Raw genomic sequence first — 12,148 nt, forward strand, 5'->3', positions numbered from 1 at the left:
TCCAGTTGAGGATTCTTGGAGCAGGATATACCAACAAATCAGTTCAGGAACACTGCCTGCCACCTAACAGAATTTTTTTTCTTACCTTCCTACTCATGAATTGTTTTGTTTATTTCTTCTCTCCTTCAGGTGGAGGCAGGGAAAGGTCTGGAAATGAGGAAGCTGGTCCTCTCAGGATTCCTGGCCAGTGAAGAGATCTATATCAACCAATTGGAAGCATTACTGCTGGTGAGTGCACTTAAGGGCCTCCGCGGCCCCGCTGTGGTCAGACAGACCATTTGGGCCACTTTGTTCTATATGGAATTTAGATTCCAGAGCTGAGAGGAGAGAGGGGCATCTCTATCCCGTGAGTCACCATCTCTCTTTGTCCAACTGGCGGGTCCTACAGACACACCTAGAATGGGCCTATGCCTTATATCCCCAATGATTTCATTACCCAGAGCCCTAGGAAACTCTTCTTTGACCCAGAAAGGAAGTGTAGCCTGGTGTTCTCTCTCTGGTTGAGCAATAGCCTGGAAGCTGAAGGCAAAACTATTTGGCAGATTTACAAATTCAAGCCCCCCATTCTGAGGTTTGGGAAAACTGAAGAAATTGTCTAGGTTTCAAGTCAGCCTGGCTGCTCTTCCCTTCCCCTATGTTCCTTGGGACCATCCCACCCTATGTTCCTTGGGACCTTAGGCAACTCACTTAATCTCTTAGAGCTCTAGCATCCTCACCTCTAAATGGGGATGATGCTTACACTCACCCTCTCTACTGATGATCAGATGCAATGATAAATAGGAAGCTTTTCAAGAAGTTAGAAACACTTTCAAACCAAGCTAATGATTTCTTTTTAACTTTTTTTTCATTTTTCCCCAGTTTCACGTAAAATTATTTTTTACATTTGTATTCAGACATTTTGTGATCCAAATTCTCTCCCTCCCTCTTCTTTACCTTCTCTGAGGCAGCAGTTAATCTAATATAGATTAATCATGTGCTTTCATATAATACATATTTCCATATTTGTCATATTGTAGAAGAAAACATATATATGGTATATATAAAAAAAATTTACACAAAGAAAATAAAGTGAAGAATGGTATGCTTCAATTTGCATTCACTCCATCAGTTCCTTCTTTGGTGGTGGAGAGCCCTGTTCATCCTAAATCCCTTGGAGTTGTCTTGGATGCTTGCAAATTACTGATAATTACTAAATACTGATAATAGTTAAGTCAAGCACAGTTGATCACTGTGTAATATTGTCATTGTGTACAATGTTCTCCTGGTTCTGCTCTCGTCACTTTGCATCAGTTCATATAAGTCCTTCCAGGTTTTTCTGAAAACATCATATTCATCCAGACCAATGATTTCCCTGGTGAAATGTCTTCCCTCCTTCAGTTCACAACAACTTAGAGTTTTAGAGTTTCCCAAAGGTCCCAGGGGTTAAGCAACTTGTTCCCACTGACAGCATATAGTGTATGTCAGAGTCAGGACTTGAACTCAACCCTGAAGATTCTGAATGCAGAAATAAACTAACAGATTCTGTTTCATAATTGGGATATACCACAAAGCAAGCACTTATTCTATTGTGTTCTTTGCCTTTTTAAAAAGAAGGTGCCCTGTGTACCCCAGGGGTTACTGTTTGTGCATGGCTGAACCTAGGGATACTATGGTGCTTTGTGACATTTTCTTAAAACCTGCTTTTAGTTTGGTGAGCTTTATTAGAATGTTGGCTCACTGGAAGGGACCTTAGAACTTGTTTTCATGGGATCATTTATTTAGGGCTAGAAAGGATTTTTTCCAACCTTCTCATTTTCTAAATGAGTACGTATTAAATCAATTTGCTCAGGGTCCTGTAGCTTAGAAGTGTCTGAGGAAGAGCTTATACCCAAGGTCTTTCCTGATTTCCAAGTCTAGTGTCCTCACTACTACTACCCCATGTTGCCTCTCATGCTGCTTAATCAATGGCATCATAGAACTGGGAGAGATTTAGGTCCAGCTCCTTTCTCTTAAAGTTGAGAAAAGCAAAGCTCATTAGGCAACATGACAAAGCAATCAGATCACCATCTCTGGAGCCAGAGGATCTAGGTTCAAATCCTGACATTTGCTACTTACTATTCAAATAGCTTTGGGCAAGTTATTTAAGCTTCTTGGACCTCAATTTATTTATACATTAAGAAGAAAGGAAGGGGGGGGGCAGCTGGGGTAGCTCAGTGGATTGAGAGCTAGCCCTAGAGACGGGAGGTCCTAGGTTCAAATCTGGCCTCAGACACTTCCCAGCTGTGTGACCCTGGGCAAGTCACTTGACCCCCATTGCCTAGCCCTTACCACTCTTCTGCCTTGGAGCCAATACACAATATTGACTCCAAGACGGAAGGTAAGGGGGATTCTTTGACTTCTGAGATCCCATCCTGCTCCAAATCTCTGGCTCTGTCACTTTTAGGACTTGCCCAATATCCCAAGTTCTCCAAGTTTGTCATTTTGTACTCTGATTTGTCAGGCATGGACAAATTCTCTCAGGTTTCATAGGAGGGAACACTGGATGCAGGTTACAGATAAAACTTTTTTTCTGGAGAGACACACGGTGACTTCTTTATCCAAATGGATCACTCTTAGGTTCTTTGTTCTGTTCTTATCTGCCATCAGGTCTCTTTCCACTGATCTGACCCCTTTGTGCTGAGATGGCCTACAAGGAGGTTATGTTATTTCTTTTCTCTACCTCACACCCCCTATAAGAACTAGAGATCACTGTCCTGGTTCATTTTAAATATCTCTCTCTCTGTCTCTCTCTCTCTCTTTCAGACACACACACACACACACACACACACACACGCAAGAGTCCTCTTTCTACCTGTCCTCAGCCCCAATTTCTGATCTCTCAGTTGTATCTGTGGTAAGAAAAAATGGACAGTCCTACGTCAATGACTGCAAAAGTTTAACCAGTCCGCTCTGGCAGCCAGAGCAGCCCAGCCACAAAGGAAGAAAGAAGAGCCTTGAAATGTAAAAAGGTATCTCCATTGTTGCCTGAAGAGGCTGCATGCCATTGGCCAGGTCAGGAGGAAGGGATATGGTGTGCTTTCAGGAGGAAGAAGTCTGTATTGCCTCCACCTGCCTTTTCTCTTCTGTCTCAGGACCATATTTCCTCCTTTGTTCTCTTCCCACTTCCTGGTATGAGAGCACTGTTGGTGCTGGACAGGTTGTGTTCTGTACTCTTCTGTGTGTGTGTATGCATGCGACACTCTCCCTCTCTCCTTCCCTCCCTCCCTCCCTCCCTCTCTCTCTCTCTCTCTCTGTCTCTCTCTTTCTCCCTCCCTCCCTCTCTCTCTGTCTTTCTCCCTCCCTCATTCCTTCCCTCCCCCCCCTCTCTCTCTCTGTCTCTCTCTTTCTCCCTCCCTCCCTCTCTCTCTGTCTTTCTCCCTCCCTCATTCCCTCTCTCTCTCTCTCTCTCTCTCTCTCTCTCTCTCTCTCTCTCTCTCTCTCTCTCTCTCTCTCTCTCTCTCTCTCTCTCTTCTTCCTCATTCCCTCTCTCTCTCTGTCTTTCTCCCTCCCTCATTCCCTCTCTCTCTCTCTCTCTCTCTTTCTCTCTCTGTCTCTCTCTCTTTTTCTTCCTCCCTCCCTCTCTCTCTGTCTTTCTCCCTCCCTCATTCCCTCTCTCTCTGTCTCTCTCTCTCTCTCTCTCTCTCACACACACACACACACACACACACACACACACACACACACACACTCACACACTCACACACTCACTCACTCTCAAAAATGGGTCCTTCCTTGTTTCATAGTCCTCACCCTGGGGCACAGGGGTTGGGGAATTTCTGACTTTCTTGGGGATTAAGTAATCTTAGCATTCCAGGTTCCTGTTGAGCTCTGGTTACAAATGGGTTGGGGCTGGCATCCTGGATGCCAGGGGAAGATAAGACTATGTCTATTTGAATACTGCAGCTGCAGCTGGCCAGGGGAGAGGGTGATGGCAGGGCTCACTCAGCCTTGGCCTCCTGGGAGAGGAAGGTGATTTGGATCCCTTAGGCCTGGGGCTAATAAGTCACAATAGCTGTATTCTCAGGGAGAGCTGGGGCACCCACCCAGGTAGTCTCTTTCATTCAGCCTGAGAACATCCTTGGGAAGAATCAGTCAGCAAATCATTTATTAAGGTGCTTATTTTGTGCTAGACATGAAACAATCTTAAGGAGTTCTCATTCTAAATGCGGAGACCACCTATAAATAAATAAGTGCATGCCAATGAAGGGCAAGACTCTAGCATCTTGGGATGGAAAGGGCCCCCTGCAGAAGATATGGCCAGTTGGAGCTGAGTCTTGAGGGAATACATGGATTCCCAGGGGCTGAGGTGAAGAGAGAGAGAGCACTCCAGGCATGGGGACAGCCAGTGACAGAGATGGAGAATGGAGTATTCTTTGTGAGGAACAACAAGAGGTCAATAGAGCAAGAGAGTTTTCGAAGGATATTGAAAAGAGGGGGTCCTCATCCCCTTTTTCTTGAGCAAATAGGTGACTTGTCTACTCAGAGAATCAAAACTAGGAAGGGACCTTATAGAAAGTATTCCCATGCTTGGGAATTGGGAGGAAGGAAGGACTTTACAGATATCATATTATCCTCAATATTAAGTGTTTTATAGATATTAGATCATTTGATCCTCAGTCTGGGTTCCAAGCCTGAACCAGTCCTTTTGCCTCTCTGGCCCTCAGTTCTGTCCTCTAAAATTGATGGAGGAGAGAACTTTGCTCTTCTCCATCTTGACAGGAATGCTATAAGGGTCAAGTGAGATAATATTTAAGAATTCTCAAAAACTTAAAAAATGGAGAGAAATCCTATTACGCCTCCTTCCTTTCCCTTGTCCCAATTAGTAATTGCCTTGAAAAACCCCAAGATAAAATTCACCCCCAACCCCAACCACTTTACATGAAAGGGGTCCACAAATGTGGTACATTGTACATATTTTCATGTATTGATTAATTATACTGATTTCTCCCCTTTTTGTCTTTAAAGATACTTGCTGTATAGGATGGCTCTATGGAAGGGAAAGAGATACCAGGGGAAATTATGGTGATGTAAAAGAGACATCAATAAAACCTATTGTTAAAAAAAAAAAAGAGAAAGAAGATTAAAAGTACCAGATTGGGGTACACGGAGCCCACAGAGGGTTCTCCCCATGCTAGCTCAAAAGGGGAACAATCTAAGGCCCCTGGTGCCCCTGCTCCTGCTTCCTTCATTTGTGCCTCTGCTGTTCTCCAGAGGGACTGTAACCTCAGAGCTCTGCTCATGTGAACAGCAGCTGGTGGTGCTTCCGTCTTCCCCTTTCTCAGACAGATGGGGGGTGTCTATGAGGAACCAAGTCTTTTGACGATGATGATGTGTGAGGGCTTCCATGGTGGTTGGGGGAGGATGTACATTCTCTCTTGCTCTTTGGTTCCCTCTCCCCACAGGAGGGTGGCAAAGCCTTCCCCACTCAGGTAGGGTTGGGCTGAACCCAGGCTGTAGATTTATTCTGTAGATGTTAATTCCACTTTTGGGTCTTTTCAGTGAGTCACTGGGTGACTTGAGCGATTCTCTTCATTGGAGCCTGGGGAGTCGTTTCCTTCTTGTTCTAAAAAGAGAAACCAGCCGGGCCCTCCTCCCAAGAGGTGTGGTCTAGATGAACTCACTGAGCAGAGCTTTGGTAATATAAACAGGAGGCCCTGTGGGCTCTGGGTGTGCACCAGAGGGCATCTCATGGAGTCCCTTCATTTTTACAGACTAAGAAACTAAGGCTCAGGGAGGACAGTTATTTTCTTCAAGTCACTCTAGTCATAAACTGAGATTCCCAAGGCCGTCTGGTCCATTCTCCTATTATAAGGAGATAAGGAGACTGAGGTCTCAAGAAGGGAAGATATTTGCATACACCTCGATCATAAATGGGCAGCCAAGTGGTGTAGTGGATAGAGCTCTTACTAGCTAGATGACCCTGGGTAAGATATTTTATCCTATTTACCTTTATTTCCTCATCTGTCAGATGAAAATGTCAAAAGAAAATGGCAGACCTCTCCAGGATCTTTGCCAAGAAAACCCCAAATAGGGTGTAAGATTAAAATTAAATATCCAAATACTCCAAGTATTATTTTTATAAGATTTATTAATAATAACTCAAAGTAAAGGGAAGGGGGGAGAGAGAGAGAGAGAGAGGGAGAGGGAGAGGGAGAGGGAGAGAGGGAGAGAGAGCAAGCGAGGGCATTTTTTCCAACTGCATTGGCAGGGGAAAAAAGACCCTGAAGGCAAGGTTACAGAAACCTTTAACAACCCAACATAAGAACTACGGGAGGATGCAGAGGAAAGGAATTCTGGGGAATATAGTCCTGGGGTACAAAATTCCCACTATACAAGGGTCACAATGAATCATACCCAACTAAAACAATTAAACAACAAATAGCAATTAAACAAATAAATGGCAAAGCTGGGACTAGACCTCAGAGCTTAGATTCTAAATTCATTCTTTCCTCTGTAGCAAAATGCCTTGAAAGGATAAGCCACCCTCTTATTCACAGGATCATAAATGTAGAGCTTGAAAGGACCTTATAGGTCTTCATCTAGTTTTAACCGTCACTTGCCTTGTAGAAATAAACTTCCCCTTATTATTAGTTGGATTAGAAACATGGAGGTTGAAGGGATGTTTGCGATCTGGAGTCAGGAAGACCTGAGTTCAAATGTGGCCTTAGACACTCACTAGATGGGTGATCCTGGGCAGGTCACTGAATTTCTATGTGCTTTATTATCTGTAAGATAAGGATAATGACAGCACCTACCTTCTGGGGTTCTTGTCCCAGTCAAATGAGATTATATTAGTTGTAAAGCTTGGTACCTGGTACACAGTAGGCACTATATAAATGTTAGCTATTAATATTATCTAGTATAACCCCTTCATTTTGTAGATAAGAAAACTGAGGCCCCATTGGGTCAAGTGACTTGCCCCCAATTCACACAAGTAGCAACAATATTGAATTAACTTTCAAATCTAGCCTACTTCTCCAAATTCAGCTTTCCTTCCTGTCTGCCACACTCTAAGAGGTAGAAATGGGCTGTTGCTGTTCTACTTCTAAGCAGTTTCTTAGATAAGATTCTGGAAAACATCTCCCCAGGGTGTGGGGAGGAACCTGGGTGAGTCATCTGTGGGAGCCTGAGGCAGCTGGAAGGCCTTGGAACCTGAGCTCCTGAGTTCTTGGAATTGAGAGCTTCCTTCCCTTTCTCTTGCAATGAAGGATGGACTTGAGGACTTAGTGCCCAAGGAGCTGTGTACCATCCGGCCATACTGTGACTGGAGGACAGAGAGGGCAATGAGCCTTGTGTGCCAAGACCTGGGCTTGAATCTTGGTCCTGCCACGTGTTTGGACAAGTCACTTCTCATCTCTCCATCCCAGTTTTTTCTTTTATAAAATAGAGATAATCACATTTGTTATTTATTTCCTAACTTCAGGTCCATGAACTTAAAAAAAAATTGATAACTGTATTTGATAACCAATAAAGCCAGTTGTTTTTTGTAATCTTTTGTATCTTATGCATTTAAAAACACTATTCTGAGCAAGGGTCCCTGGCTTTCATTAACGTCCAAAAAAGGTCCAGGGAAACAAAAAACGATTTAGGGCTAGATGAACCTAAAAGCCTCTCCCACCTCTAAATGCACAAGAGCCTATGTTCTCTCTCCTCTTAGTGCTTCCTTTTAATTTAGACCATGCCATTCTGGGAGATTGTGAGGAATGTCAAAGAATAGCCTGGCATTCAAGACTTTGCATTGTCTCATGTTATTGTTTTTCCCTTTGTTTTCAAGTAAAAGTGCTTTTTATAGGTCTTTATCTAGTTTTAACCTTTGCTTACCTTGTAGAAATAAATTATTTCTATTAAACTCTTTGACCCTAACCAGATATCTGCCCTAGATGGATCCAGGCAAACAGGGAGGGAGAGGACAAACCCAGCACCAAGGTTTCAGCCATGGGAGATGGGATGAATGATGGTGCCACAGAGAGAAGTCAGAAGGAAGAAGTGATTTGGGAGAAAGATTAAAGGATAGTTGATTTTGAGCTGGAAGGGACCTTATTCCAGCTTGGAATTCTGGATTAAATAAGGAAGGAAAAATCAAGTGGAAGAAACTCTGTGATGGCATAAACTTATTGAATAACAGAAAAAACAGTCCTCCCAGTCCTGAAACCTAGGGTATAGTGCCAGTCCTGTCTTTCATCAGCCATATGACTCTGGGCAAGTTCTTTGACCTTCTCTCTGGCTCAGTTTTTTCCCCTTGTAAAATGAAGTGTTTGGAGGCATGTAGGTAAAATAGTGGATAGAGAGCTAGAAATGGAGTTAGGAGGACCTGAGTTCAAATATGGCCTCAGATTACTTCCTAGCTGCATGACCTTAGGCAAGTCACTTAACCCCAGTTGCCTAGCCCTTTGCCCCCTTTTCTTAGAGTTGTTACTAAGGCAGAAAGTAAGGATTGTTTTTGTTTGTTTGTTTTTCAATGAAGTGGTTAGACTAGATTAGCATTCTTAACATTTGTATCATAGACCCCTCTGGCAGTCTGGTGAAGCCTATGGACTCTCCCTTAGGAAAAATAGTTTCAAGTAATTAAAGAACTTGCCAAATTGTGAAAATGAAAATAATTTTTTTTTTGTATCCAAGTTCAGAGAACCCCTGAAATCTTTTTTAGGGATCCCTTGGGAAGAGGGATTCTGTGTATCGCAAGTGAAAAACCCCAAAACTAAATGAACCCTAAAGTCACTCTCATCTCTAACTCAGTAGGATGCTGTGATCCCTCCCTCTTGGCATTTCCTTCAGAGATACCAAATTCCTTCTCACCTCCCTGCTTTTCCTTTTGCTATTTTCTCCCACCTTAATGTCCTATCCCTTATTCTCTTTCTATCCAAATGCTATTCCTCTTGTTCAAACTTAAGTCTCCACCCCTCCCATTTAAGCTCTTCCAGACCGCTCCAGCCCACACTGTTCCTCAATATCTAAACCATAGTCCTTATTGTCTATATTGTGTACTGCAGTATATAATGATATACATTTAGCTGAGACCCTTACTGCTGCCCAATAGACCTTCTCCATGATCCTTACCTGCTCCCTGCCTTATTCTCTACAGTGACTCTCCTAAATTTTTCCTTCCTTCCTTTTATAACCAACCATAATCTTGCTCTTCTTTCAGATATGTACATAATCGCCCCTTCTCTCTTCCTTCCCATCAGTGACAGGAGAGAGATATCCCATGCTTTCCTACCTCTGCTAGGACTTTGTCCCATCAGCCCAACATGCCCTCTCTTTCCCATATCTTCAACTCATTTCTCACTCCTACCTATATACATGCTCCATCCAAAATAGTGTCATTCTGTGAAACTTTAAGCTCTTTCAGCTATTGTTCCTTTGCTCTTGTCTTTACGGCTGAATTTTTTGACTACATCTGAGAACTCTTTGTTTATTACTTGGTGTGTGTGTGTGTGTGTGTGTGTGTGTGTGTGTGTGTGTGTGTGTGTGTGTTTTAAGTCTTCCTTCCCTCTTAGAATCAGTAGTGTGTATCAGTTCAAAGGCAGATGAGTGGTAAGGGCTAGGAGATAGGGGTTAAATGACTTACCTAGGATCACACCACTAGGAAGTGTCTGAGATCAGTTTGAACCCCAAGACCTCTCATCTCTAGGTCTGGCTTTCTAGCCACTGTATCACCTAGCTGTTTTCTACTACATGCTGTTTTGAAGACCTTGTCAGTCAAAAAGCATATATTTTAAGTGCCTACTGTGTGCTATGTATCAAGCTAAGTGCTGGGGATGCAAAGAAAATTTAACAAAAAAGGTCCCTGCTCTCAGGAAGCTTATGATCTAATGGGAGAGACAACTTACAAACAACTCTGTACAAACAAGTCATATACAGGATACACTGGAGATAATCAACAGAGGGATGGTGCCAATATTAAAGGAAATTAGAAAAGGCTTCTTGTAAATAGTGAGGCTTTAATCTGAAACTTGAAGGAAGCTAGGAGGTAGGGATGAGGATGGAGAGAGTTCCAGGTATGAGGGACAGCCAGTGCAAAGGCATCATGTCAGCAGCATTCTTATTCAAATAATGGTGAGGAAGCCAGTGCCACCTTGGATTTGAGCATCCCTAGTTCATTGTAGCCTTCTTCCGAGGGTATCACATAGGACCTTTATGCCTCTCTGATGCCCTCGTCAGGTACTATGTGTCTTACAGTTAATTATCTGTATTGGTTCCTTATTTTTCTGCCAAGACTGGGAGGTCTTCAGTGTTACCAACTTGGTGTCCCTCCGTGCTTAGCATTACAGTACCCCTATAAAATGTAGATGTTTAATAAATGGTGCTTGATTGCAGATTATATACTATAAAATGCTTCAGAGCAGAGACCCTGCCTTTCACTTATATCTTTCAGTGTTGAGCATACCTATATGTATGTGTATTTTTTGTAAGATTTACAAATGAAAGGTTGGACTAAATACATAAAAATGTAGTCATTGAAATTATTACTCAAGGCAGAATGACTTTTTATGGTAGTTTATTTACAAAAGAAGAAAGAGTGAGAGTAAGGAAATAAAAGAGAGAGTAGATATTTACTCCAGCCAGGTGGAACCAGGCAGGGTTTCAGAGGCCCCAGCAAAGGGGGCTCAGAGGTCAATTAAACAAGGGTTCTAGCCACAAGGCCTCCTCCAAGATGAGTAGTACCTCCAGAAAAGTCAGGAAAGGGAGGCAGTCTTTTCACTCACTCACATGGCAGTTAAAAGGGAGAGATTCAAGAATAGTCTCACCAAATTTCATAGTCTCAGGTCCAAGAAGCAGATCCTTCACCAGCCTCCAACCTGTACTCCCACTCCAACTTGAACTCCAAAGAACTGAACTTCACAGGAAGTTGCCACTACTTTTAAAGACACTTCTTTGTGTCGTTTCCTGTGCATTCCTTCCACTTTACATGGACCAATTGTAGCTTTAGCTTTGCTGTTTCTGATTTGTCACCGACTATAACACACTTGGGTCACAGACCTCCCCATACTTAAAGATAAGTGGGGTGTATACGCTTCTGGTGCTTACATCTAAAAGTGGACAAGGGGAGAGTTAATCCCATCTTCACAGTTTGTATATGTATGGGCATGTACACATATAATACACACTTAATATATGCATGTTTGTGGTTTTTAAATATTCACATGTGGATATATTTGTTTGTGTATTATAGTATTATTTGATATTTTAATATATTCTGTGGAGACATGTGGATATATTATGTTTGGGTCTTATAACAATATATGTACATATGTATTCAAATTTGTAAAACCTTAGAATTCTCTTCACCTCTGTCTGCTTCAGATTCCTTGTCTGTAAAATGGGGATAACCCTTCTACCAGTGTTGCTGTCAGGATCCAACAAGATAATAATTGTTAAGGGCTTAGCTCAATGTCAGGCAAATGCTGTATAAAGGTTAGCTATTATTAAGTTAACTGGTTCTGGAAAATGAAGGGATTAGGCAAAGAATGGCCTCGGAGACTCTTTGAAGCTTCAAATCTCTGATTCTGTGAAATACCTAAGAAGTGTCTAAAGTCAAGCTCAAATTCAGATCTCCTGACTCCTGTGTTCAGATGCTCTATGGGCATTGATTGGCTAAGGTTGTCAGAAGTATGGGGGAGGGGAATATAGTCTTCTTGTGCTCTATATTTTCTAGACTCCTTCCTTCCTGGAGTTGGGAATCATGGAGCAAGGACAACTGGTTTGTTGTTTGTCCATTTAAGTGAAAGTGACACCTTCCCCTTGGGAGCTACAGCTTTCACATTCAGCTAGGCAGGAGAGGGAGAGCCTTTGGGGCTTTTTGCTTGTAAGACTTAGCTGGAGCTGAGGTCAGCATTTTGCCAAACTTAGAATCCTAGATTGTGATGTCTGGAAGGTATCTTAGGCCGTCTCATCCAGTAGTTGCCTAATGCAGTGAGGATGTGGTGAGAAAGGGTGAGGGTGAGCACTCTGAAAAGATTTAGGACAGACGTTGGGATCACATGCCAGTTCTCTTACACTTGGAATGGAGTCCTAACTTGGGGTTAGAGGCCCAGGCTTTGATTTTCTGCTCAGGCTCAGTCATTTCTAAGGGTATATATGAGTCTGGAAGACTTACCTCCAGGCCTCCCCTGTCTCAGACTTTGTGATG

General features: G+C 42.8%; 1 protein-coding gene across 3 annotated transcripts in view; it reads left to right on the forward strand.

Annotated features, from left to right (window-relative positions):
* The window catches only part of ABR (ABR activator of RhoGEF and GTPase), a 301,088-nt gene that overhangs the window by 180,505 nt on the left and 108,435 nt on the right, over positions 1–12,148 (forward strand). For all 3 annotated transcript variants that reach the window (XM_007485730.3, XM_056819590.1, XM_001364304.4), the window contains exon 3: positions 130–228. In XM_007485730.3, the coding sequence (XP_007485792.2) occupies positions 130–228 (99 nt within the window). The remainder of the gene's footprint in view (positions 1–129; positions 229–12,148) is intronic.

The sequence above is a fragment of the Monodelphis domestica genome, chromosome 2, assembly GCF_027887165.1.
Source record: "Monodelphis domestica isolate mMonDom1 chromosome 2, mMonDom1.pri, whole genome shotgun sequence".
NCBI lineage: Eukaryota > Metazoa > Chordata > Mammalia > Didelphimorphia > Didelphidae > Monodelphis > Monodelphis domestica.